This window comes from Rhamphochromis longiceps, linkage group LG9 (genome assembly GCF_057381845.1).
Source record: "Rhamphochromis longiceps isolate RC_006_pf linkage group LG9, R_longiceps_female_GT1.1, whole genome shotgun sequence".
Classification (NCBI taxonomy): Eukaryota; Metazoa; Chordata; class Actinopteri; order Cichliformes; family Cichlidae; genus Rhamphochromis; species Rhamphochromis longiceps.
Window position 1 is genome coordinate 20,114,234 of NC_140565.1, and position 25,899 is coordinate 20,140,132.

The 25,899-nt window shown below is 42.9% G+C and overlaps 2 protein-coding genes across 2 annotated transcripts; both read left to right on the forward strand.

Annotated features, from left to right (window-relative positions):
- Positions 1 to 110: 110 nt before the first annotated feature.
- On the forward strand, positions 111 to 15,469 carry spata13 (spermatogenesis associated 13). Its single transcript, XM_085418690.1, has 13 exons — positions 111 to 626; positions 5,254 to 6,786; positions 8,567 to 9,028; positions 10,018 to 10,162; positions 11,120 to 11,247; positions 11,531 to 11,710; positions 12,237 to 12,416; positions 12,898 to 13,077; positions 13,161 to 13,396; positions 13,799 to 13,928; positions 14,042 to 14,417; positions 14,567 to 14,641; positions 14,772 to 15,469. The coding sequence occupies exons 1-13, from the start codon at positions 618 to 620 to the stop codon at positions 14,963 to 14,965; spliced, it is 3,828 nt and encodes a 1,275-aa protein (XP_085274816.1). The 5' UTR covers positions 111 to 617; the 3' UTR covers positions 14,966 to 15,469.
- A 356-nt stretch (positions 15,470 to 15,825) lies between these two features.
- On the forward strand, positions 15,826 to 25,651 carry tmprss7 (transmembrane serine protease 7). Its single transcript, XM_085418703.1, has 18 exons — positions 15,826 to 15,897; positions 16,691 to 16,895; positions 18,541 to 18,671; positions 18,758 to 18,825; positions 18,934 to 19,124; positions 19,210 to 19,245; positions 19,328 to 19,556; positions 20,121 to 20,245; positions 20,494 to 20,606; positions 20,693 to 20,799; positions 21,004 to 21,140; positions 21,468 to 21,575; positions 21,781 to 21,888; positions 21,962 to 22,078; positions 23,508 to 23,703; positions 23,978 to 24,246; positions 25,228 to 25,364; positions 25,477 to 25,651. Exons 1-18 carry the CDS (start codon positions 15,826 to 15,828, stop codon positions 25,636 to 25,638), a joined length of 2,511 nt encoding a protein of 836 aa, XP_085274829.1. The 3' UTR covers positions 25,639 to 25,651.
- Positions 25,652 to 25,899: the final 248 nt, after the last annotated feature.

The window sequence follows — 25,899 nt, forward strand, 5'->3', positions numbered from 1 at the left end:
TGGTGACGACTTACTGAATTGCGATTGGCTCCAAACCAAAATGGTCGCCCTGTGGTCAACCACTAACCTCGAGCTTAACCTCGCGATGGCCCCGCCCCTTGTAACAGCACAGCAACAAGTGCATTAGTGATGCTCGCCAGCACGATCCTCCAAGAGAGTCCACTTTTAACTTGGAGTCACCAGCGACATTAGGAGTGTCCCATGAGTTAGGTCGGGAGAAATTTCATGATTCAGTGTTTATCATCGCAGTCGCTTGCACACCAACGAGTTTTGCCGGTTGGTGAAAGCGAAATAAGAAACCACAGAGCTTGCGCAATTCACAAGTTTTATCAGTGGAGCCGTGCTTGAGCTAGCTTAAGGTGCTAGCTCAAGGAGTCAGCCAGCCATTTGTCTCAGTATGTTGCGGGGGGTGACTAGTTAACGGAGGTAGCTGCCATACTATTTTTTTTCTCTCAATTATTTGTGAGCGATATGTTTTTGCGAGGGGAGCGAGAGAGCGACACAGCGAGCGCCTGGAGGTCCGAGAGACTGCTCCGACACCATGGATAAATAACTACAACAGCTGCTCCGTTGATGTGCGTGAGAGAGAAAAGGTCAGGAGGACAACATCAGCGACTATGAGCAGGGTGAGCAGAAGTTTTGGTACTCTTCATTTTAATAATTGATTTTAGAAGTTTGGTTTTGGGTTACAGCTGCAGTGATTTTTCTTTTTTCGTTTACCTTCTCTGTTGTGCTACCAGTTGAAATGGGACCGGGGTGCGGGGGATATTGTGGTGCATTACAGCCGTGGTTGTTATAGTGATGTGGGAGATGCCAGGCTGTGCAGGGAGTTGGTGAAGGAGGAGGAAGAGGAGGGGGGAGTTGGAGGGCCAGCAACTACAAAGAGCCGAAGAAAGTTAATTAATGCAGAAATAAATAAGCAGTTAGGCCCCTAGTTCTTTATGAGCTTAGAAAAAGTGCTCGATGTAATCCCCTTTCGTGACTCCCTGTTTTCCAGATTCTGCTGCGGATCTAACTGAGCTACACTGAGCCGCAGGAGAGTTTACTCCAATTTAATGAACTTGGGTCCCACACAGACACTTGTAGAGGTGAAATCAGGCGCAGGCCAGAGTCCTCTGATTTATTGTGGGCCTGAACAGTAATTTTACAGCAGAGCCAAATGACTACAATATAATTTTACTGTAGTCCGCTTTCTCTTCCAGATCTCATGACACATAAAATACAACGCCTACAACTCATCTTTCTGTAGTTTAAAAAAGCTTATTACATTTTTACATTTCTGTTTTCATTTAATGGTCCAGCCTTGTGGTTTGCGGTGCTGTCAGGTTACACTGCTGGCCCTTGAAACCAGGCTCAGTGGTGTTTTGTCTTCACTGAGCCTTTTACACTGTGTGGTATTAGATTTCTGGCAGTCTGTGTCTATGACAGTCCTCACTTGATCAGGTGAGTAAGTGGCTGCCTGTGTGAGAGTGGTGACACTCCCTGCTTTGGCGTCCACCTGTACTTCCCACGCTCTGTGAAAAGGGGCGTGGTTTCTTCTTCAATTCTCCTCCATATGACCTGATCAAAAATGAGGAACTGGGTCACAGATGTATGCAAGACTTTAACCTTTAAATTGAACTCATAGATTAAATTCAGCTGATCCAGGCATGAGCTTTTGTGTATTTCGTAATCACATCAAATACTAAAGATTTACAGTGTTGTGTCCCTGCGCCATGCAATCCTGGGGGGCATTTACAGGCTTTAGATGTCGCTCAGTCAATGCCGAGTCACCTGGTGATCTTCCTTATCGGCCTATAGATGAAACCAGTTCTGAACACAGAGTGGTAGAGCTGCTCTAATCAGATTATGCCTGGAATGGAAAAGAAACAAGCTATACCCACTCCCACATCTATACACTGATCCCAAACACAGTAGACTTCCTTCTGAGTCCATTTGCTGAAGCTTTTCTTTTCAGCTTGAAAGCAGAATAAAAGTCCAGGTCACAAGCATAAAAAGGACTTTACTATATAGACACATACACATACAGAATATTGTCAAGAGTTGCTTAATCTTGCAAAAATCCTTTCGCAACAAGAGAAAGACAAATATATTGAACTCTTTCCTCTTGCACTCGACATATGCTCAGCTTACGTTTCACAAAACCCCATTTACGCACACCAATTTAGCTAATCAGCCAGTCTGTTCAGTCCAGAGGAATACAGTCTTCTCTTCCTCACAGCTTTTTTTCCATTGAGGCAAATGGAAGACTAGTAAAGTGACATTGCTGCAGGGTGATGTCTGTCTCAGGGTTAAGCCAGAGAGAAGAAAATGAAAAATCAGACTTTCCCTTGATACCGTCTGTCTGGTGGTCTTTCAGTTTAATGCTGACTTCATTTTGTCTTCTTAATAAGTTTTAGCTTAGCCAAGGGGGGGGGGGGGGCATACCTCTGCAGAGGTGAACTGTGGGCAGAAAGTCTCTTACGCTTGTTTCTTGTAAATACTTGCATAACCGACGGCTGGAGATTTCCAGCCAAACAGGAAGGGAGTCAGTCATTTCAATGCTTTTCTCCGTGCTCTATGTGTATATGTGCTGCAGTATCCAAGCTTATGCACAAAGGCCATACATTACAGGAGAGGATCCTCACGTACGTGTGTGTGTGTTTTTTTTGTTTTTTTTTTGTGTTTTTTTGGGGGGGGGGGTTTAAGTGCATTTTTGCTTGTGCCCATGTATGGATGTTTGTGTTTATGCATGTGGATGCATGTTCATCCTGGGAGTCTAATCTGAAACTGGATCCAGCTGGCCGCCTTTCGTGGTAGTGAGGAGGGGGAGATCCTCCCTCAGCTCCTAATTAACTCTGGACCAGGGCCCCAGTGTGCCGCTCCCATCCACAGATTAGCAAGAGGAAGCTGGAGAAAAGCGGTGGTTCTGGTACTCGGGCAGCATGACCAAGTTTGTGGTTGTGAAAGTGATTTATTAGCGCATACGTAAGTACTGCTTGTCTGGTTGTTCTGACATGCTTATGAGCTCGAGGAGTGTATTTACTGGCAGGATTTGTTGTTTCGATATTTCCTCTAACTTAAAAGGAAAGATAAAGCATGAGTCAAAGACTTGTTAAAGCTGAGAAAAAATGTGTTTGGAGGTGCGTATCAAACCTTTTCATAGAAAATGTAATGTATTAACGCAAAATAAAAAGCATAAATATAGAAAGCAATATGTGATGGATGTATGGATGCCCTAAAACACCCTAAAGAAATTTAGAATATTAATGTGACAAAACTGCAGCAAAGTTTAGTAAGTCCGATTGAAATTTAATGTCAGCTATTAATTGATTATGAAAATAGCCTGTTATATATTTCCCCTGTAACATGCTGCTTTCAGCTGCTTCCTTATTCCCAAGGGGTCCCGACGGCAGGTAGCGCCGCATGTTTGTTTTGGCAGAGGATCCTCTTCCTGTTGCAACCTCAAAAGTGTGGATTGCTATTGGGTGTTAAATATATATCCACATCAAAGCTAACATTGTTATCTTGATGCATGCAGCAAAAGTCATGGTTACTGTAGATTTACTGCAATGTAAAAGCATCTTGCACACACGCTGTTGATGATTAAAGCCTGTTTTGCCAGCATGTGAAACAGTAGCCACCTGTGTCAGCTTGACTCTGACTAATGCCACTGCCAAGCATTAGGCGACGCCAACTGGCCTGTGACAGTTGGTGTCCTACTGCAGGAAGAAGGCGTAAAGGTACTAAAGGATAGGGCATTTGTTAGAACTGCTGATAGCATGAGGTGAGTATTCCAAACAAAAACAAGCTGCAGAGGCTGAAGACATTCCTTCCCTATCTCCTATCTTTCTGCTTGGAAAGTAGATGGAATAATCGATCTTGTCTGTTTTTTGGGAGGGGGGGGTCCACTTTGGTGCTCTGCGTGATTCCTCAGTGGCTGTGGAGGAGAAAGCACAAGAAGACAATTCAGCAATAGTTTGAAAGCAGCGCATTGTTTAGGATTGTGTGTGTGTGTGTGGGGGGGTGTTTACTGTCTGTCAGCAGCGGTGCTTGGCAGCGGTGGCTCTGTGTTTACATAAGTGTTCATAGCGATGAAGCAAGCTGGTTGAAGTGACAGCAGATTCCACTGAGGGGTTGACGGAGAAAGCTCATCTGCTCTTAACGTTGCACGCAGCCAGGGAGTTTGGGAGCATTCCAGGATCCCTGCAACAAAAACTGAAGGCAGTGCTCTCTTCAAACCATAAAAGACTGTCTTCATCCTGTTAAGAGTAATTCATGTTGGCTATTTTTGACATTTTCCTCTGTTTAAATAGTTTTAGTGTAACGAATGTAAAACAATAAAGCATGCATACGAGCTCTCCTAAGCAAAATACATGAACTGACTATAATGAGTATATTTTTGTAGATTTTATATTTGATGAATAACTATCTGTGTATGTTAACAGCTACATAAATTGGTTCTTTTCAACTGTAATTAAACTTTCCTTGGTCTCAGTGTATAACCAGTTGTTATAATTGGTTATTTATTAGTTTATAATATCATTGTATGTCATCCTAGCTCCTTACATAGAAATCAAGATCAGGTCTATATATACATTTTTAATCTATGGACATTAAAAATGAAGAAAATTGTGCTGTAAAATCATTATTTATTTGTGACTGAAAAGAATACTAAACATTTGCATTTTTTTAAATAAAATGGAGACTTCTATATTTTATGTATGAAATATTTCAGAGTTCAGCTATAGATTTAGTATGATGTGCTATGAGGTGAAAAGTGTCACTGATTTGAAGACCATACAGCCTTCACCATCACCTCATCTTCTATGCATTCGGGAGAAAACTGGGCAATTTATTGCATTAATCACAATGGATTAGCAGGCTTCATTGCTTAGTCACGCTCACAAAGCCCCACTTCAAAGCCTCAGCTGCATTAGCCTCTGTCCTGAATCACACACATGTAAAGCTGAACTTGGCACCACCACCACCCCCAGCCTGGGCCTCAGTTTGCCTTGGACATTGAAATACAGCATCAAGGACAAATACATGAGGCATGCTCAGTAAAATCTCACACTCCTAATGATTCACTTCCTCTATTCTTAGGCAAAAACACAGATGATACGCAGCTTTAGAATGTATTCAGGTGACAGTCTTTTCATTTTATTTGAGCTGATCAAACTTAATTTGATTATTAATTGTATTTTTTTTTCTTGTGAACTTTGAAAAGCACTGAAAAATGGAAAGATTTTTAAATTAACCTCTGTTTTGCAGGCAGGACAAAAGGACAGGGTCTTGTCTGCAAGCGAAGACCCTCTCTCACAACTCCACAATACAAAAACTGACCCACTGATCCGGAGCAGACCCCTCAGTGATATATATCCATCCCAGAACCACGCTGAAAGAAGTGCAGTCCCATACCTGCTGTCTGGATATGGTGCCCAGGTGCAACCAATGAGTGCTGGTCTTCACTCTGATGAGAGCAAACTGAATGTTATCAACTCCTCTGCTTGGTCCAGCTCAGTTTCATGTCAGCCTGAAGGAAAGCCCTACTCCTCAAGAATTATGAGGCTTTTTTCTAACTCAAGGAAGGGCACCGTCACTGCTCAAAGTCCAAATGCAGATGATCCGACCTCGGCCCAAGGCAGCGGACTTTCAGGCATAGGTGTTGTGGACTCCTTCAAAAAACTGCGGTTGTCTGTGCTTCAGGGTATTCAGACCAGAGGGGCATCCAACCTTGATGGAGATAATCCTTCGTTGCCCAATCAGGAAAGGGCTAATGGCACAGTTGTAAATAATTCTAATCTGTGTGTAGCGGATCTAGCAAATCATTCAAAGAGCTCTGAAGGATATACTGTTTCTAAGGGAAGTTTTACTGGCCAAACATTGGCTTTGTTAAGCCAGTACGGCTCAGATAATGATGACTACGATGAGGAGGATAATTATGGGGATGGTCTTGCGCGCAATTCGCGATTGTCCAGGAGTATCAGGAGAGCGTATGGAGCGGGGCGCATCACTTTATTTGACTCTGGGAATGGGAGAAAAGCAGGAAGCAATGCAAATACCACTCAGAAATCAGATCAGACATCAAAGCTCGATGTTCAAACTGAGAATACAAGTGACAACACAAATGTGAAGGTGCTGAGCAGACTGAGCAAAAGTGCAGAGAACCTCAATCTATTTAGACGTAAAGCGCCATCTCCAGGTCCTCCTTCCCCACAGGAAGACCTCCTGAGGACTAGCATATCAAATGGGACAACAAACATCGAAAGGACCTCTAGCACCTCCTCAGTTGATCTCCGGGGCCAAGGTATTACACGCAAGAAGAGCCCTGTTAAGACTAAGCCACCGATGTTGAAGCTAGTCGGCAGCATGACTGACTTAACTGTGCGACGCAGGCGAAGTCCCTCCCCGAGTTCCACACCTCTATCTCCCATGTCCCCCTCGTGCCGCCTCCATGATGACTACTCTCGTCGTGTCCCTTTCCTGCATACCAATGAGCGACAGCGCCGGCCCGTGCTCGTCACGGCTCAGGCCACGTCTGTCGAGCACACTCCTCTGGTCCAGCCCCAGCCTGAACACAACAACAGCCCACAACCCCACCAGGTGATTATCAGCGCCCCTTTCTGGAAGCCCCCCGAGACAACAGAGCAGACTTTACCCGATATCTCTGCTCATTATGAGTCACCGGCTGTAGCCACAACAAGTGATTATAAGCAGATGGTAGAATGCAGTTCATCCCTATTCAGCCAAAGAGAACATTCACAGCAACAAGAGCAGACTGAGGGCATCGCATCACCAAATGAGGTAAGGCTGCAAATCTGAAGTCCAACCTGAAGTAATGTCTTTTTTTTTGTGTGTGTGTGTGTGTGTCTCTTTTCCATGCTCATTAACAGATGTGACACCTTTTAACACGTTGTCGAACAGTAATAATTAGGATGTTATTTTTGTGCAACTCGCCTGTCGATTATTTAGCTGGTTATTGATAAATTAATCTACTGCTCAAGAACAAGCATGTTTCAGATTATTTATCAATTCACAGAAGAGCATGGGGTTCATATCTTTAGGATGACTGTTTGGGTTTAAAGAAGTGCTGAAAGACAGAAGAAAGGTTCGATTTCTTATCATGCAGAACTGAGTGGTGACTTATAGGTGCCAGCTGAACGACTTTGACCCTTGTCTTGGGAAGTGAAATATTACTTCTCCCACTTTAGAGCGATCTTTGAATCTGGCAGGATTCCAGCAAATTGAGATAAGTACTTGTGTTGACGTGAGGCTTGTCAGTAGGATGCACGTATGCTAAAAGGAAACGAATGAGAGAGAGGTTTATCCTGTCCAAAGTCCCCTTGAGTGTCAAATAAATAACGCCATCAATTCACATTGCTTTTTTTTCTGTCAGTTGTGACTGCGCACTTCTGATGCTGTGGAGTCACATGGTGAAGTCAGCTGTTCCATGCTGACGGGCACGCCGAAGGATCTCAGAGAGTTAATGATTAGGCTTTGTTTATGATTAGTGGCCCTTGCGCAAAGCAGCAAGTCCTGTTGCTGTGGGAGGGTTGGAGGCTATGAGTCCGTACAGCCCTCATTTCTCCCCCTTTCCTCTAGATGCAGCCCAGCGGAGCAAAGTCCAACGCCATGAGCACTGGGCCTGGAACAGCAAGCAGCACCATCAAGTAGACAGGGACCATTAAGAGATGATTTTAGCAAGATGACTTTTAGCCTATGGATGACATTTTCTCCTGAAAGATGAACAGGAAAAACAGATTTGTTTACATCAGACATCGAGCGGTTGTTACTGGCTTGAAAAACCTAAGGACTTAAGTTTTTAAGGACTTGGCCTTGGGACCACAAGCCAGCCTGTGTGTTAGTCTGCGTTTCACAATGGTGCTAGCCTACTGTGTGCCCTTCCAGTGTATTTGCCGGGGTCCGGACCCAGATCGAGAAAAGCAGGAGGTGAGATTTGGCTTTGCTGGCTAAAAAGATTTGGAGAAATAACTTCGCCGTGGGTAACTCTTACCCAATAATGGACTCTTAAATATATAATACCTGCTCAGATGCATGCAGTGTGGTAACATCTATTTGTTCGTATTGTTGCAATTTCTGCTGCAGTTTTTGTTTGAATATGATAAGCCCTGGTTTGATTGTGTTCAGTATTTTGAGCCTCTTACTGCGTCAACAAGAGTCCTTTCACTTGATAAAAAATGTTTCTCATGAGATAAAGCTTTGAAACACCTTTGCTCTGATTCCAAGAAAGCTCTTTCTGCATTTAACTCTAATGGTTTTTAATTTTACTCTCTAATGTAGTGGTTTACACATTCATCTAACAAGCAACGGGTTCCTAATTTGATCTTGGGATGGCCGAAAAAATTTTTGGCCCTTCAGGAAAGGCGATTTAAAAACTGCGAAATCAAACATGAGGAGCTACCCGTGATGGCGACCCTCTTCTGTGAATAAAGGAGCAGCTGAAAGTAGCTTGTTCTGTTTCTGATTAACAGATGTTCTTCCTAGTAGATAATTGTTCTCCAGTGCAGGTTGGAGGACAAGGGAAAGTCAGTTTAGTTTCCAACTTTTTGCTTTGATCTCACAGGTGACGTCAGACCACCAAGGACAAGAAGCTCTTTTTCAAACGGAGGAGCTCTCCCCGTCAACCAGCAGCACACCTATCTCTCCATCATCCGCCTCAGAGTCACCCATATCCCCCACATCTCCCACAGATGAAGCCACACCTACCACGGAAACATCCTCTGTCAAGTCCAGACAAAAAAGGGGGCGCCCGAGACCACGGCCCATTTCTGACTATGGACAGCTGCTTTCCAGGAAACATTCCATCCCCGAGGAAGTCGGAGAGCTTCTTTCTGAGGAAAGGAGTGCAAATCCACTGCAGCGTAAAGACGGCACTGGTAATGATGCATACATGAACGGAGAGAGCCCTGAAAGCTGCAGCATGAATGGGGACATTCAGGCCGGGAGGCAGCGGCCCATCTCTGTGATAGGACCAGTGGATCTGTTCCCTCCTGATGCTGAGCTGAAGGAAGACAACCTTCCCACTGTAAGCTTTTACAGGTTTTATACATTTTGTGCAAAAGTCCTCAAACTTTAGTTGTTTTCATTAGTTATAGATCTTTCTTTGACTCTTTCTTAAAAATTGTTGTTACTCTGTCCAGTTAAAGTAAAAGCAAGACCTGATTTGAATTTGGTCGTTATTGATTGAAAGTCAAAGTAAAGTCGGACCATTTGGACAATTGGATGTCCTCTACTGTGTCACAGTAGCAACCCATGAACTTGAACTTGATCTTGGGGAAGAAAACAAAGTAAGAGTGAGGCAAATCTGACACTTAAGACAAGTAGTGAGCAAAATCATTGCTCAGGTATCTGATTAAATTGTCAAATTTCTGGGTGTGTTCAAAAAGCTAAGCAGAATCAGATCACCGTTGAATCTTCTAAATGGCATCCTAAAAATAAACAGTGGTACGTACAACAGAACCGTGTTGATAGTCTGACCCTAGATGAAGAATTCATAGATCACATCTCTTTGAAAGTTGGAAGAAGAAATCACTAACAAAGTTGCAGATCTGTTCCCAATCTGGTTCACCAGCTTCAAGCTTGTCTGTCTTCCTGTAGAAGTTTAACGTCTATGGTAAAATTGCAAAGGCACACAAGCAATTTTTAGTGGGCAGAATTGGTAAATATTGTGGTTTGGTATGTTTCTTTTATTTTCCAGCTGTAAAGTCTTTGAATTAATTGTGGGAGAAGGCTGGCAAAATAAATAAACACTTATATCAGGCATAATAAAACAAAACCACATCACCCGCATTCTCCAGTTTGATATATTGTCATGCTTCAAAGAGTCTTTATACATAAAGACTCTTTTTTTTGGATCTCAACCAAATGCACACAGGCTTCGCTTCTTTTTGTAATACTTAAAGCACTCAGAGAATATGGGGGAGAATAAATAGCAGCTGATGATTATATTTGCACACAGTATTGTCTGTTAGTTCTGTGTGACAATTTTCTTTTTCATTTTCGCCCTCTCTGCAGGCGTTGTCGCGACCACCAATCCCTTCCCATCAGGTGCCCCCTTACAGAGGAGTGTCTGCCAGGTTTCGACCCTCCGCTCTCTCCCAGAGTACCCCCATCGGACTGGACCGCGTAGGCCGCCGTAGACTCCACAGGGTGCTCAGCGGTGAGAGCTGTTTTGTGCTAATGTAACACAAAGTTGGTGGTGTTCAAACATTGCAGCTGCTGCACCATTAAGGTAGAGCAAACGCACCTTAAAGCCTGTTGAACAGTTTAAAGGAAACCCCTCGTTTTCATTTAGCTACCTCTGAGCATAATGACTGTATGAAGCTGTACTTAATAAGTTTACCATCACTTAAGTGATATCAATAAATCACAAGATAATCCAGTCTTGTTTCTTTCAGTTAAGAAATGGAGCAAAATCAAACGTATAGAGTCAGCCAGTGACTTTTAATGAAAGTTTTCCCAGACATAGATTAAGCCTCGTGTCCTAGACAAAGAAAAACAAAAGACATGGACTTAATCCATGTCTGGGAAACTGAGCCTTAGTTCTCCCATCTTTATTACTGAAACTGGTTTGTGCTAACAGTCCTCCCTGGCCTATCTTCTATTTCTGTTTACAACTGCTGAACTGCTAACCAAATTTAGCCAATCATCCTGATTCTTGCATGGCTGTCCCTCCGCTTATATAGCAGAATTGCTGAGATCATAGTCGAGCAGTTGGTCTCTCTTAAATCCAGTAGGGGAGTAACGTATACTGAAAAATGCGTACTTCCTATGAAAGGGTAGATTTTACCCAAGTTCTCAGGCAGTTTTGAGCAATAAGAACTAAATACTGTTCTAATTCTTTTTAATACCTTGGAAACAGAAAACAGCAGAACTTTGCACACCGCTCACAGACTGAACGTGCCCCTGGGGTTGTTTGTGTTTCACAAGAGATTAAACAATTTAGTTTGTGGGACAACTGGAGTGTAGGAATGTCAATAAGTGTGTTGCAGGAAAATGCTGATATGGAGTCAGGCACAAGCTTTCCTGTGTATGTGGCTTCTTTCTGCGTTTGTTGAGAGTTTGCTGAGATTCTTCTGGTCCCTACAGTGTTTTCATCTCTACATACATGTTGCAGATGGTGTTTCAGAGTGCTCTGCCACACTCGATGACAGCGTGAGCGAGGAGGAGGAGGGCAGCTTCGACGAGCTCACTGACGTGACACCCTACCTCCAGCCAGGGGTGGAGCTCTCTGTGCTCAGTGAGGTGAGGTTGAGGGAGGGAATCTTGTCACGTTGCAACACTTGCAAAGATCTCTTCCAAAAATGTGCTTCTAGTTTCTGACGCCGTACTTATCTTGCCACCCTGCTGGCTCACAAACAGCTGTGCACAAATGTTAATGTGCCCATTTCCAAGATGTCTGGCCTCAGTTCAGCAGAACACACAACCAGTGCTTGGTCCACAAGCCTATACATAATCTTACATGTTAGACATGGGTTTGGCCTGCATGTAATTGTATGTTTATCTTATCTGTTTGTGTGCTGCTCAGTGGATAAGCTCTGGCCACGCAGTTTATGCTGAGGCTCTCTGGGACCATGTGACCATGGAGGAGCAGGAGCTGGCCTTCAAGGCTGGAGATGTAATCCGTGTCTTGGAGGCCTCACATAAGGACTGGTGGTGGGGCAGGGGGGCCGACAGAGAGGCCTGGTTCCCCTCCAGCTTTGTGAGGGTAAGTGGACTTCCTGACCCGTGTGTCTGATTTGTGTTTGCTTTCTGGCAGCACAGAAAAGACTTTCAAACTGGCTTAGCTCCAAACAAACCCCAGCAGCCCTCTGAAGAAGGGGCGCGGCTGGTTTCTGTAGTGACCATACTTGATTGACAGTTGAGTGTTAATTAGGCAGGCGGTCACCATGGTGAGGTTCTTTGACAGGCAGGTGAGGATTGCTGTGTAGTTGCTTGTAGCTGAATCAATGTTGGTGAACAGGAGCTGGTTAAACTTGCACATGTTGTTACCTAAGTGATGTGGACAGATCTTAGATATAAAAGGTACTTAAACCTCAAAAGACTCTTGTGGCTTAAGTATCTATTGTTGTAATTATGCCACTTTGCATATGAGCTTTAACATTTTATTTTAAGTTTTGCAACTGGAAAAAGAAACCATTGGCTGAATATTTTTTGCGACTTGAAGTTCGGCTTTCTGATCATTCAGATGATGCTCAGGAGGTCCAATTGTGTCGGTGGTGAATGTGTTTCAGGTCCGTGTGAATCAGGAGCACTCGAGTGCTGAAAGTGTGGAGAGTGTAGCAGACCAGGAAGATCCAGCTCCCAGAGACACACACAGCTCTCAGCACAGGCAGCAGATGAGAACCAATGTGGTTCAAGAAATCATGAATACGGAGCGCATCTACATCAAACACCTGAAAGACATTTGTGAGGTAAGGGTTTCAAAGCAAAGCTGGTGGTTCTCAGACTTGTAGCACTCTAGCATACCCTGGCTTCCAAATACAAAAGTTTACCTTCCACCCACCATCCAACAGCTTTCACCACTCAATAACAACAAAGACAAAATGGTCCAAGGTGTCTTGTTTTGTTTTAGATTTTTTCTTTTTTTATGAAATAAAGGACAGCTTGATTGCATCAGCCTCACTCCACACACTGAAAACAGCTGGATTAAACTATGTGCCTCACATTGGCACTTAACTTGATCTAGAGATGATTTACATCTTGAATTCCAGTCAGTGTCAGCAGCATTTGTAATAAGCTTGTTTTCAAGAAATGCAAAATCCCTGATAATCAAACTCATGTTTCCAAGAATTTTAAATTCCACCTTCCAGCACCACCTGTTGGCCAGTATATGAACTGTTGTCATGTCATATTTTCTCTCAGTCCCAAACACTGATGCCGTTTATGTTTCAGGGTTATATCCGCCAGTGCCGGAAACACCCTGACATGTTCACCGAGCTGCAGCTGAAAACCATCTTCAGCAACATAGAAGACATCTACAAGTTTCAGAGGCAGTTCCTCCGAGAACTAGAAAAGAAGTACAACAAGGACCAGCCACACCTCAGTGAAATAGGCTCATGCTTTCTCCAGCAGGTAGTGGCTGCACTTAATGCTGTTAATTAACTATGTTAACTCTGGTCTGAATGATTGATCATCATTTGTCTTTTTATTTTAAGGGGGAAGGCTTCTCCATACTCTACTCGGAGTACTGTAATACTCATCCCGCAGCCTGTGCTGAGCTGCAGCGGCTAATGAAGTTGGGAAAATATAAGCATTTCTTTGAGGCCTGTCGCCTCCTCCAGCAGATGATTGACATCTCTATTGCTGGTTTCTTACTCACACCTGTCCAGAAGATCTGTAAATACCCTCTGCAGCTAGGAGAACTGCTCAAGTACACGCCCAAAGACCACAGGTACTTTCAGGCACTGTTTAAAGACCTGTAGCATGCATTCCATAGTGTCGGCCGTAAACAAACTCCTTCAGTGTTGATTAATATATTCCAGAATAAAATGACTGTGCATCAGCTTACCAGGGATACCTTGGAAAAATCCAGAACCTCTTCTAATAGTTGTTAAACGTTTAACAAAGAGGGCGTCAGATGTTGTCTTTATGGGGGAAGGAGTTAAGTCACTAAATAAATTATGATTATATTTTATTTATTTGTTAGCTTCACTGTTAGCTCTGTCCATCCCACTACTTTACTGATTTCTTACTGTTCCATTAGTGAGATTGAAGCGATGTTTCACTGTTAATGGAAATGTGCTTTTCCATCTGCGGGCCCTGTTTTCACTGCTGTGTTGTTGATTTAATGCAGCGACCACAACGGAGTGAGCGAAGCATACGAGGCTATGAAGAATGTCGCCAGTCTAATCAATGAGAGGAAGAGACGGCTAGAGAGTATCGACACCATTGCTCACTGGCAGGTCGCCATATTGCACTGGGAGGTGAATATGCCCTCTAATCACATTTAATTCTGTTTCTAATTGTTCAGCATAGTGTTGGATGTATGCTGCCTCAAATCTTTTGGCTGAATATATTTGGAAACATGTTGTCCCAGGGACCCGATGTGTTAGAGCGCAGCTCAGAGTTGATCCACTCTGGTGAGCTGACTCGAATTGTCCGGCAAGGCAAAATGCAACAGCGCAGCTTCTTCCTGTTCGACCATCAGCTGGTCTACTGTAAAAAAGACGTGCTGCGCAGAGACCTGCTTCACTACCGTGGACGACTGGATATGGACCAGACTGAGGTGGTGGACGTGCCCGACGGACGGGACGCGGACCTGGGACTGACCCTGAAGAACGCTCTGCGCTTGTGCCACGCCTCCACTCTGGAGTTTATGTGTGCGCTTTGCTGCAGGAAGGCCGAGGACAAGCAGAGGTGGTTACAAGCGTTTGCCAAGGAGAGGCACAGAGTCAAGGAGGACCAGGAGATGGGTGAGTCGAGCCAAATTCCTTTCACTGAGAATACAAGCAGCCACTGTAGAGAGATGTCAAGTGAAAGGTGAACAGGGTAAAAAGATTTCTGAGTAAGTGGGTAGTAAATATTTTGGCCTGAAGATGTGTTTGTGTGTGTGCCTTGGCAGGAATTGATATCAGCGAAGAGCAAAGGAGACGGGCGATTGTTAATGCCAGAAGGGCCAAACAGGGGAAGATCAAAAGTAAGGACAAAATATTTCTTCATTTTAAGCTGCTTTTGACTTTATATTCTAAAAAAAAATAAAGATTTTGTATAATTTGCTTTACATACTCATTTGTTTTTTTTTGTTTTTTGTTTTTTGCACCTTTTAGATCTTGGTTACTCTGGTTCTGTCCCCCCACACCCCCAAAACTTGCACCAAAACCTTCACCCACTTCACCAGCGTCACATCACCATCCCAACCAGCGTGCCTCAGCAGCAGGTCTTTTCACTGGCTGAACCTCCAAAGCGAAAGCCTCATCACCTGTTGTACAGCATCACCCGCAACGCCTTTTTCAGGAAATGAAGCTTGGCTTCCTTTGTTTCTTTCTCTGCACGTTCAGAGCCAAACCGTCCTGAAGTCTGAAAGAACGCCGTGTTTCTCCTGTAATCCTGTCTGTAAATGTCACGTTTTGTTTTTGTGCCTCGTGTGCGTCATAATGTTTGTGTTGAATGTTGAAACTCAGTGCCTAAAATTTGTAAAAGGGCATGACAAAAGTGTTAAAATACTGACTGTCCATTTTATAGGTGTGTGTGTGGAACAGTGCTGCTCATTCAGAAAACACCCATCCTGTTATCTCCTATTAATTCCAGCTTAAAGACTTTTTTACTTTAATTATGACAACGATTCATATTCTGCTTTCACATTGATAAACATGGGTTTTGTTATTTTACAAAGGCTGGACCCTTTTTTTTTGTGTGTGTGTGAGTGTGAGTCTGTCAGCTCTGAGCACAAAGCAGCCAGAGAGTAAATTAACTGACACGTTGACCTCCCCCATTAACATTGTGAATAAAAAACTTGTATAAAAATGCCTAAAGAGACTAGTTTGTCGTGCAACTGCTTTCTCGTGATTACCAAGCAAAATGTTAGTGTGTGCCTGGTGAACATTAGTGCGTGTGCATTTGATAGAAGGTATCGATGGAAGTTAATGAATGAAACATTAGCCATACGACTGGATAGTTCCCCGTTTCGCCGTTGCTCGTCTGTGGTCAAGGATCTGGTTTCAGACACCTGCTGACTGTGGAGCCAAACGGTGTGCTTTTTGGCTCTGTTCGAATCTGCCGTTTTCATGAACGGCTGTTCTTGTTCTAAAAGGCAGTGGGAATGGATCTGAAAGAACAAAAGTCAGAAAGTAGATGATTGCGGCTTGAAGGGATGCCTGTGTCATGGGCGCGCAGCACGATGAGAACAAGCAGACCAGTGGAGATGATGATCCATCTCGACAGGACTGTGCCAGTGTAAGTAAGCTGTATCGTTAACTTGGTAACAAATAGCTGTGTGTGTAGATTTGTGTAACCTTGATGCTTTTGTGTTGAGTTTTGCGCTTCAGCATAGCCGTGTCTCCAGACTCAAATCCTGGAAGATTTACTTTATTGACACATCTCAAAACTTTTTTAAATCTCTCAGCTTATTTCACATTTAAATGTGCTTAAATGGATATTGATATTTTTACTACGTCTCTATGGTCTGCTAACTTGTGATGGAATATTTGCCAGTTGCACAGTATGGGATGACACTGAATGAATAATACATGTGCATTGGGTAACTCAATGAGCACTGAAGTTACATCTGATGGAGTTGGTACTGCTTTCAGACACTGGGTCACGAGCTAAGGTGCCAAGTAAACCAGCCTCGTTTTTAGCTGGCACATATTTGAATCACTGGTAGCAGATCAAATAGATTTTGAACCATGCATTATTCAGAACCTCTGTCACTCATGCACTTGGGATTGATTATTCAGCTTACTGTAATAGAAGAAAGTTGACCTGCAGATACAGTAAAGAGATAAGAGGAGGATGGTCTGCCCCGGAGAGCTGGCTTCACCCTCTTGTGCCCTTTCGTCCTGATCCTGAATCTTCATAGTGAACTGTTAATTGCTTTTGGTGTTCTTTTCCTATTATTTCAGCACCATTAAATCCATTCCCATAGTTTGCCCTTTTGTGTGATTGCTCTAAAGGGCAAGCAAAATGTGCTGTCCATGTGATATACAGCTTTGAATGGCCATGACCGTGTTCCCCTGTCTGGCTGTAGATTGCAGATGTGTCAGTGGAGGTGGCAACGGTGGACCACACGCTGCAGAAGCTGCGCAGGAAGTACAGGAAGACTAGACGGAAGCCCAAAGGACTCAAGAGGCTGTGGCTCCGTCTGCTGAACATCCCATACATAACTGTAATCATCACAGCAGTAGTGTTCGTGGTGGTGGTGATCATGTGGTCGCTGCTGTGGGTCTTTATTTGTAAGTGGAAGTATTCTTACACTTTTATATAAAAAAGAAACAAACAAAACAAAAATGTTGCTCCTGAAAGATATTTAAAGGGACAGTTCACCACAGATTAAACTGCTTTCTCTTTGGGCCTCATCTGTAGTCAGGAAAGTGTGCGGCTGTCTCCCTGCTGCATTCATAATTTTAAGTAATTACAAAGAAATGACGAGTCTATAAATGTGTATTGGTTTATTTAACAGTGAAAAACTGATGCAAGAGCATTTTGAAGCAGTTACAAATGAACAATAATTTTAGTATTTGATTCCCCCAGTGACCCAAGTTTGGGTCAAAGGTTCATAAAAAAAAAAAAAAAAACATGCTCAAAAATAAATGTAAGAAACTCATCATCGCTGTCTCTTTTAAAAAATCATGACTTGGCTTCTTAAAACTACAAGAAAAATAGAGTTTTGTTCCACTATATTTGAAGGATGACACAAATAATACAGTAAAAAGGAAGTACGCGCTCTTTCAATTTTAAGGTTTTACATATCAGGTTAAGTTAAACTAAATATAACCTCAGAGGAACTACATCAAACACATGCTACAGTGTGCTGGTATTCATTTAAGAAAAACTAAGCTAAAATGCAGGAGCTATATGTAAAAAATTTAAGCACACTCCGTGGTTCAGCAGGCTGTATAACCACTTTTAGCAGCAATAACTTGAAGGAATCAATTTTCTGTATGGCTTTATCAGTCTCTCACACCACTGTGGAGGAAGTGGCCCACTCTTCTTTATAATGTTGCTTCAGTTTGCTGACTTTTGTTCAGGTGTTCTGCTTCTGTGCGTCCGATCATTGTCCTGTTGCATGAAGACTCTAAAACACTTACTACACAGATGAGTTCATGGTCAACTCGTTGACTGCAAGGTGCCCAAGTCCTGTGGCTTCAAAACAGGCCCAAATAATCAACCTTCCGGCACCACTGTGTTTAACAGATGCAATGACGTGTTTGTGCTGATATGCTGCATTTTCTTTTCGCCAAACATGGTGCTGTGCATTATGAACAACCATCTCCAGTTTGCTCTCTGACCCTGGGCTAAATTTGATGTGTCGTCCACTGCTGGGAAGACTGAAAACTGTCCTGGTTTCTCACTACAGAGAGATGCAATTCAAATTGTTTGGAAATGGCCAAACCCTTCCCAAGTTAATGGGCATCAGCAATTACTTCTTCAAGATCATCATTGATGTCTTTCCTCCTTGTTAACACACACTTGCATTTTAATTTGTTTAAATAAATAATGACACTGTGCAATATGGCATTTTTTATAATTCCTTTGAGGTTGGATAGATTTTAAGATTTGCTTAGGTCTGGATCATTTTTATTATTTGTTGATATGTAAAAAAATTCATGGTTTATTTATTTTTATTTTGTCATGAGTAGATCTCCAAAACTGGACAACTCACACTAAAACAATCTAGGTGACAACAGGCCAGAGGAAAAATGAGTAAATTAGATTTTGAGGTGAACTGTCCATTAAATATCTTTGCAAAGTTCAGTGTTTAGATGCTGTGCATAAACGTTTAGCTAATTTTATTGGCAGCATGTTATTAAAATGTATTATTGTAATGTAGTAGCTCGATGGGGGGAAAAAAAGCTAAATTTGACCAGATTTCCTCAGTTCGCAGGGAAAGTAACAGTGGAGCATATTTCGCTGGGATGTTCCGTGTAGCCAATGTGGAGTTTATCCCAGAGTACCGGCAAGCAGAGTCGCATGAGTTTGTGTCCATGGCAAATAAAATCCAGCACGTGGTAGGTGTCAGTGTAACCCTGCTGGTGAACTGCTGGTCTGTACTAATCTGCTGTTAATTATTGGTGTCATTATTGGTGTCTTGCAGGTGAACAATGTGTACAAAATGTCCTCAGTTGCGAAACTCTACAAGCAAGCTGTCATTTCAGACCTCAGGTACTATGGTGCTCCTTGTCATCATGAACTAAAACCAAACAAATCTGCTGTTTTTCATTTAGTTTTATGATTTTAAAGATGTTCTATCAATCTGTTTTCCTCCCCAAGTAACAACAACAAGGGTGGCGTGTTGGTGCATTTCTGGATGGCTTTTGTGGTCCCTCAACTGAAGAGCTCAGAGATGTGTGAGGAGTGCTTAGCAGCCATTTTCAGAGATTCAGTCCACACCAGCCTGAACAGGTCCTCTGTAGGCTACCTGCTGGGTCTTCCAGTTGACATAGACTCCATCCTCATCAATGGTGCATTTGTGTGTCTCACCTGTAGTCTAATGCATATTTATCACTCTGAACCTTAGAATAAACTGACTATTCTGCTCTCTTGCAGGTGTTCAGCGTTCAGATTATTCATCCAACACAGCAGGTAAGAACTACTGAGGTGAATAACAAACATCCTGCATGTCTGCATTTTGTTTCCATGAGGTTTTTTCTCTCTCTCCTTCCAGACTCTCAGTGTGTAGATAAGATGTATGCCAACCTTCCTGGGGTGATGGTCCCTTTAAGCGTCTTCTCGTCATGGGGCGGTATAAATTGCCATGTAAAGCTCACTGCAGTCCCTGGCTCTCTGATCCGCCTCACCATCACCTCATTTGTTATTGAGCCCAGTGACTGCGTGAACGATGCCCTCACTGTGTATGACGCTCTGCTGCCCATGAGAGGGCGCATTCTGCACAGGCGAGTCTGCACCAGAGCACAAGTTTGATTTACAGTATAGTTAAGATTCTCTAAAACAACACACAGAATTCCTGCAGATTTCTAAAGGTTTTTTTTAGTGGTATGATGATCAATACCACTAAGCCTTTCCAATATCACACCATTTCTGCTTTTTGAGCCTTCCTCAGATGGCCTTACATTAAAACACATCTGTTCTTACTGTGGCCAGAAGGTCCATCTTAGATTCATCAGTCCAGAGCAGGTTATTCCAGAGCATCTGACATTTACATATATATTCTAAGTATTTATAGGTATCATAAGTATTTTTAACTTCACTGACAGACTCACAGCTACGTGGCACACGGCACGTTTTTTCGGATTGCTGACTACAATCCAGAGTTGCGCTGCAGCTCACGTACCTCTGCTCAGTCTTTTCAGGCATCCATCTTTTCAGAGGTTTAAATAAGTCGGTCCCCACGTTTCACTTAAAGAAGTCCCAGTCATTGGCACTTAGACTACCAAGAATATTTATACACTCATAAATACAAATTTCACATGTGCTGATCTACATTCTTTGTGCTGCAGCCTGTGTGAGCCGGTCTCCAGCGCCGTCTCCATCGTTTCTACCTCCAATTTCATGCTGCTGTCCTTCAGAATGACCAACGGGAATAAAAATTTCAGAGGATACTTTGAGGCAATCGCTGAGGAAGGTATGAGACATTTACCTGCTCTGTCTTATAAGCCAGTAGTTCTTGACAAACAAGTTTTCTGAAAGCAAAGCATCGACATGAAATTAATATTTTAGTGAATTGTGTAGGATTTTTTAAAAATATGTATAATAAGTCTGCTTCTAAAGAATGATTTCTCAATAATATAATGTTCCAGCACCCAGATTTATGTAACATCTAGCATTAGCTTGGGAAACTATAACCCTCAGGCCTCTCTCTGTCACTCTCAGTTTGTATGTCTCAAATTGAGACCCAGTTGGAGCCTGGTATCAGAGATCGAATGTACAGCCCCTTCTACCCCAGCATGCTGCCCCCACAGTGCTCCTGTACCTGGAAGTTTAAGGTAGACAAACAAGTGACACACGAACACACACACATTATTATTATTATTAGTTTTCGTTCATTGTGTGTTCTGTCATTTTATAACAGACCCAGAACTCCACTTTAGGAGTTGCACTGCGCTTCCACAACTATGTTCTGAAACTGAAGGACATGAATGGCTGTGACCAAGGCTGGTGGAAGGTCAATGAAGTCATGTACGTGGCTACACCTGCTCACACTGAATTCAAATAATAAGTTCCACTGCCTATTATTATTGGGTATTTTCAGTAGTCTACAGAGATGGATAGTCACCTCATGTATTGAATGTCCTGGATATTTTTAGACCATTCATTTGACCACGACCATATTTGTCCCACATCCTGTGATGATTTTTCTTGATGCTTGTTTTCCTTCCACAGTTACTGTGGAAGCTACGTGGGACATGACACGGTTTTTCGGATTGCTGACTACAATCCAGATATGGAGTTTCGCTGCAGCTCACGTACCTCTACTCAGCCTTTCCAGGCATCTTATAGCAGCTACAGTATGAACCAGCGTAAGCACAGCATAACTCCAGCCTGACTCACTGTGACCGCTAGGATGGGGTGCAGGAAATGCGTGTCTCTGTGTATCTGTGTGCATGTGAACTTTGTTCATAAGTGGATTCTAAAAATTACAAAGTGAAAATGTTGGAAAATAAATATGGAAGTTCTTGTGAAAAAAAAGATAATCTTTTACTGTAGCTCTTGAAACTCTTGTAGCTCTTTTGTTGTTAATTGTCACTGTATTGCAGCCCCAGAGAAGTTTATTGTGTTGTGTTATATTGAGCCAGTACAACAAAATGATAGAGATTTAGTTTTGTTTCTGTTTCTCTGCTCACCAGCCTGTCCAGAGAGCCATTTCTTGTGCAACACGGGACTGTGTGTGCAGAAGACTCGACTCTGCGATGGCCTGGATGATTGCCAGGATGAGAGTGACGAGGTCTTCTGCTGTAAGTTGTTTTCCAATTAACCATTTTTGATTTTGTTTTTTTAAACAATGGGAATGTTCGGCTTTCATTCCTTGTCTGTTTAAAATAGCATCGTGAGTTCCTGTTGAAACGTTACACTGTTCTTGATGTCTGGCATGTGGTTTAAATGTGTTTATTTCCTTGAGAACTCAGTCTGCACTTTAAAAAATGATGCATATTTTCACAGCAAGGCCCACGATGAGCTGTGGTGCCAATAGTCCCCTGCATCCTCTGCTAGGATGCAATGGAGAGACAGACTGCACAGATGGAGTCGATGAACTCAACTGCACTCATGGTACGTGTCGTTTGCAACTTTATAAAATGAAACGTGCCTTTTAGCCACTAATAACTGAGACTTGTTTCATCAGAAACGACCTGCTCTGCAATCAGATATCAGTGCAAAAGCGGCTCCTGCATCCTGAAAAAGAACGCAAAGTGTGACGGACTCGATGACTGTCAGGATCGCAGTGATGAGGCCGACTGTGGTGAGTACTCCTCGATACGTGCCCTGTGTACACATCGTATTTTTGTAGCATGCAACAATTACAGTTTGCGCTCTTGTAGGTGACTCTACTCCCAACATGCTGTGTGATGTTGGGTTTGTATGAGACTACATTTGAACTCTTTCATAAACTGCATTCATTTTCAGTTTTTGTATAAATAGTTCATAATTATGCTCAAATATCTTCAAATTATTAAAAAAAAAAAGGTTGAATTGTTCTGTCCGGCTTTTTTTATTTTTAAAAAAATCAGAACATCCAGTTCTGCGAGGATGAAGCTGCAATCACGCTGCCAAGTAGGAAACGTTTTACACAATAAAGAGGTTTCCTACTCGGAAGGAAACCCCGACAGAGATTTTCGGATTTTGACTTCTTGTTAATTAAATTTGTTTGCGTTTTAGTAACATTATCACATCTAATACTGGAAATAGTAACAGTTTTGTGGTAGGAATTTGTTCCTGGATTATCCTTGGAGTGGCCACCTCAGTGCCTGAATAATAATAGTGTAATTAATAAGCTTAAAACGTTTTATACTTACCAGATTGAATTTCAGTGGCTTTTTGTTCAGTTCACTTGAGTTTTAGAGCAGCAGCAGGAGCAGTACATGCTGAACTGTAGATGTAAGGTGCCTTTAAAATGCTGTTGGCTCCACCTTTTTATTATTTCCTCAGTTGTTTGCTTTGCTAACATCATAAGTGTTTGGCAAATAGATTCAGTGAAATAAAGCTGGTTCAAGCTGTAATCACAAATATTTGCTGAAATTATATTTGCTTACCCTCTGATGTATCTGATTTTTATGACTGTGATTATGCTGCCACCACACTGCCAGATCTTTCATGCAGTCTCATGAGAAAGCTGTCTTTTTTTCTAACCCTCTGGGCACTGAGCTGCAAACTTGCTGACCTGCAGCGCTGAGGTGACCCGTAGCTCTCTCTGTTTGCTGTTATTTTATCATGATGGGGTCTCAAGGTGGTGGGAACAGGTCTGCCTTTGATCACTCACTAACACTGAGCTTAGTACACACACACACACACACACACACACACACACACACACACACACACACACGTGCATCAAAGCTCTGAGTTTTAATAAGGTGGCAGCAGGACTGCCAGCCATGGTGATGAATCAGCATGTCAACATAGGTGATTATTGTGTGTGTGTAACTTGTGCCACGAGCTGTACACACTGATAAAGACATAGTATGCACATGCATTTAAATGTGTGGCAGATCTGTGCATACACATAATAATATCAGATTCAGTATTGCGGTTCTGCCACATGATGCAGTTAAATTTAACTGCATCATGTGGCAGAACCAGACGGGTTTAAATGGTAAAATACGCTCACAAACACTGTGGTCACCTTTAAAATCTAACAAGTGTAACAACAAACCCATCTCTATCACCCTCAGCTTGTGGTCGTCCCTCCCCATTGACCAGGGTGTTCACGTCAACTGGCTTGGAGCGTATCGTGGGTGGAGTAAACTCTGCAGAGGGGGAGTGGCCTTGGCAGGTCAGCCTCTATTTTGATGGTCACCTGTACTGCGGTGCTTCTGTCCTCTCCACTGATTGGCTCGTCTCAGCTGCTCACTGCTTCAACAAGCAAAGGTCAGCCAAGCTCGCTGGTGTTCTTATGAACTATAAGTATTCTTTTAATTTAGTGATAACATTGCATCAATTATTCTGAGCAGCTGGTTTACTTGCAAGCCCACTGTTTTTCACAGGTTATAATCTGCCAAAGACCTCACATGATATCTTTAGATTAAAGATTATCAATTCATCAGCTCAACTTATCTTTCTTTTAGCTGTGTAAGATCTAGTTTAGTAAGTTCCAGTTTATACAACCTGCTTCTTTAATGTCCCTGAACTTTGACCTCTGCAGGCTCTCTGATCCACGTTACTGGCGCGCCCACCTCGGCATGCTGACACAAGGCAGTGCCAAGTACGTGGTGGAGATACAGCGGATCGTGGTGCACGAGTATTATAACTCTCAAATGTTTGACTACGACATCGCGCTGCTGCAGCTGAAGAAGCCTTGGCCACCCTCCCTCAGCCCGCTGGTCCAGCCTGTGTGCCTACCGTCCTCCTCCCACACCGTCACCGACAGCCACCGCTGTGTGGTGACTGGGTGGGGATACCGAACTGAGGATGGTAAGTACAAGCAAAGTCTGAGAATTTTTACATCTGTCCATCGACTTTTTTTTATCTGTTTATTTAAATTTAGGATCCAAAGGGGCTGGAACCTACCCTAGCTGTCACTGGGTTAGAAGCTGTAAGATCCTCAAGATATATTTGGCAATAACAATTCGAAAAACATAAAATATTTAATTTTAACAATCTGGACAGCACCTTTATTTTATTTTAGGACAGTGCTATAAGATGCAAATGATATTTAATGCTGAACTACTTGTTTTTTGACCTCAGAGACATAAACAATAAATGCATAAAATGTAGGCCCATTCTTAGGGGACTCATTTAAATTCACCTCTTTGTGAGGCAGTTACTGGCAAATGCCTTCAACTGTTGATTGCATGCATGTCATGTTTCCCAAGATGATCCAAAATATTTCGGATGCAAACAAATGAAGTTTTAAATAAAGACAAAAAAATTATACATACATGCTTGCAAAATACAAACAGAAATATGTAAAAGAAATCCCATAGAAGTAATACAAGCCTTTGATTTGTGTGTGTGTAAAGCAAAAACAACAACAACAAAAAAAAGCCTGAGCTTAAGGCCTCAGTGAATAGGTGACATTTGAACTGGTTTTTGAAAAAACCAAAGATGAGGCATTGTGGATTTGGGGGTGGTCAGAGTTAGTGCGGGCAGCAACAGGACCACAGTATGGTGTGGGGGATGGAGAGTCGGCTTTTGTGGACTACAAAGGTCTGAATGAGCAGTGGGGAGCAAGGGCTTGTAGAGATTTATAGATGACGACGAGGTTTTTATAGGAGATACCGCCTGACCAGGAGTCAGTAGAGGTGCACAAAGCTGAGGATGATGTGCAGCTGAGTTTTAAACATACTGCAGCTTATCCAGCACATTGTTAGGCAGGACAAGACATCATTGCAGTAGTCCATTTGGGAGGTGATGTGTTGTCTGATATGTGGTCCTCATCTCGCTGCTCTGCAGACACGGTGCTTTCCTTGGTGCTACAGAAAGCAGAGGTGTCTGTAATGAGTCAGACGGAGTGTAAGAAGCGATACGGAATCATCTCACCACGCATGCTGTGTGCTGGAGTCCCCTCAGGAGGGCGGGATGCCTGCAAGGTATGCTCCCATCCAACTGAAAAGACTCTTAAAGAAAAGACTCACGTGCATTTCTGTGCACATTAGTGAGTGAATCATTGCAAGTTACTGTTGTGTACTCTTCGTATCTCAGGGAGATTCGGGTGGCCCTTTGTCATGTCAGGCACCAGGCGGGGGTCGCTGGTTCCTGATCGGGATTGTCAGCTGGGGGTCCGGTTGCGGCAGACCAAACCTACCCGGGGTCTACAGCAGGGTCACAAAGTTCACCTCTTGGATCTACAGCCATATCAGATGACACAATGAAACTCATCCATTCCCAGCACAATATTCCAAATTAAAACATCATTACTAGATACCTTGTGTCCTGTTGTGTATTTTTTGCATCCAATAATTAATAGTTTACTGATGTTATAAAGTGCCGTTAATCTCACATACTGAATAAAAGCTCACAATAAGTTTTTGTCCCCTAAGGACCATCCAAGGGCACAGCGGCCCAGCCCCAGTTGTAATACCTCACACGTTTCCCTCAAACACTCTTTTGTCCCACGGAGCTGAA

Coding starts and splice junctions, on each gene's coding strand:
- spata13 (XM_085418690.1), top strand. Junction 13,929..14,041: donor TCGCCATATTGCACTGGGAG/GTGAATATGCCC, acceptor ATGTTGTCCCAG/GGACCCGATGTGTTAGAGCG. Junction 14,418..14,566: donor CAAGGAGGACCAGGAGATGG/GTGAGTCGAGCC, acceptor GTGCCTTGGCAG/GAATTGATATCAGCGAAGAG.
- tmprss7 (XM_085418703.1), top strand. CDS start 15,826: ATGGGCGCGCAGCACGATGAGAACAAGCAGACCAGTGGAGATGATGAT. Junction 19,246..19,327: donor TTATTCATCCAACACAGCAG/GTAAGAACTACT, acceptor CTCTCCTTCCAG/ACTCTCAGTGTGTAGATAAG. Junction 21,889..21,961: donor TGAACTCAACTGCACTCATG/GTACGTGTCGTT, acceptor TTGTTTCATCAG/AAACGACCTGCTCTGCAATC.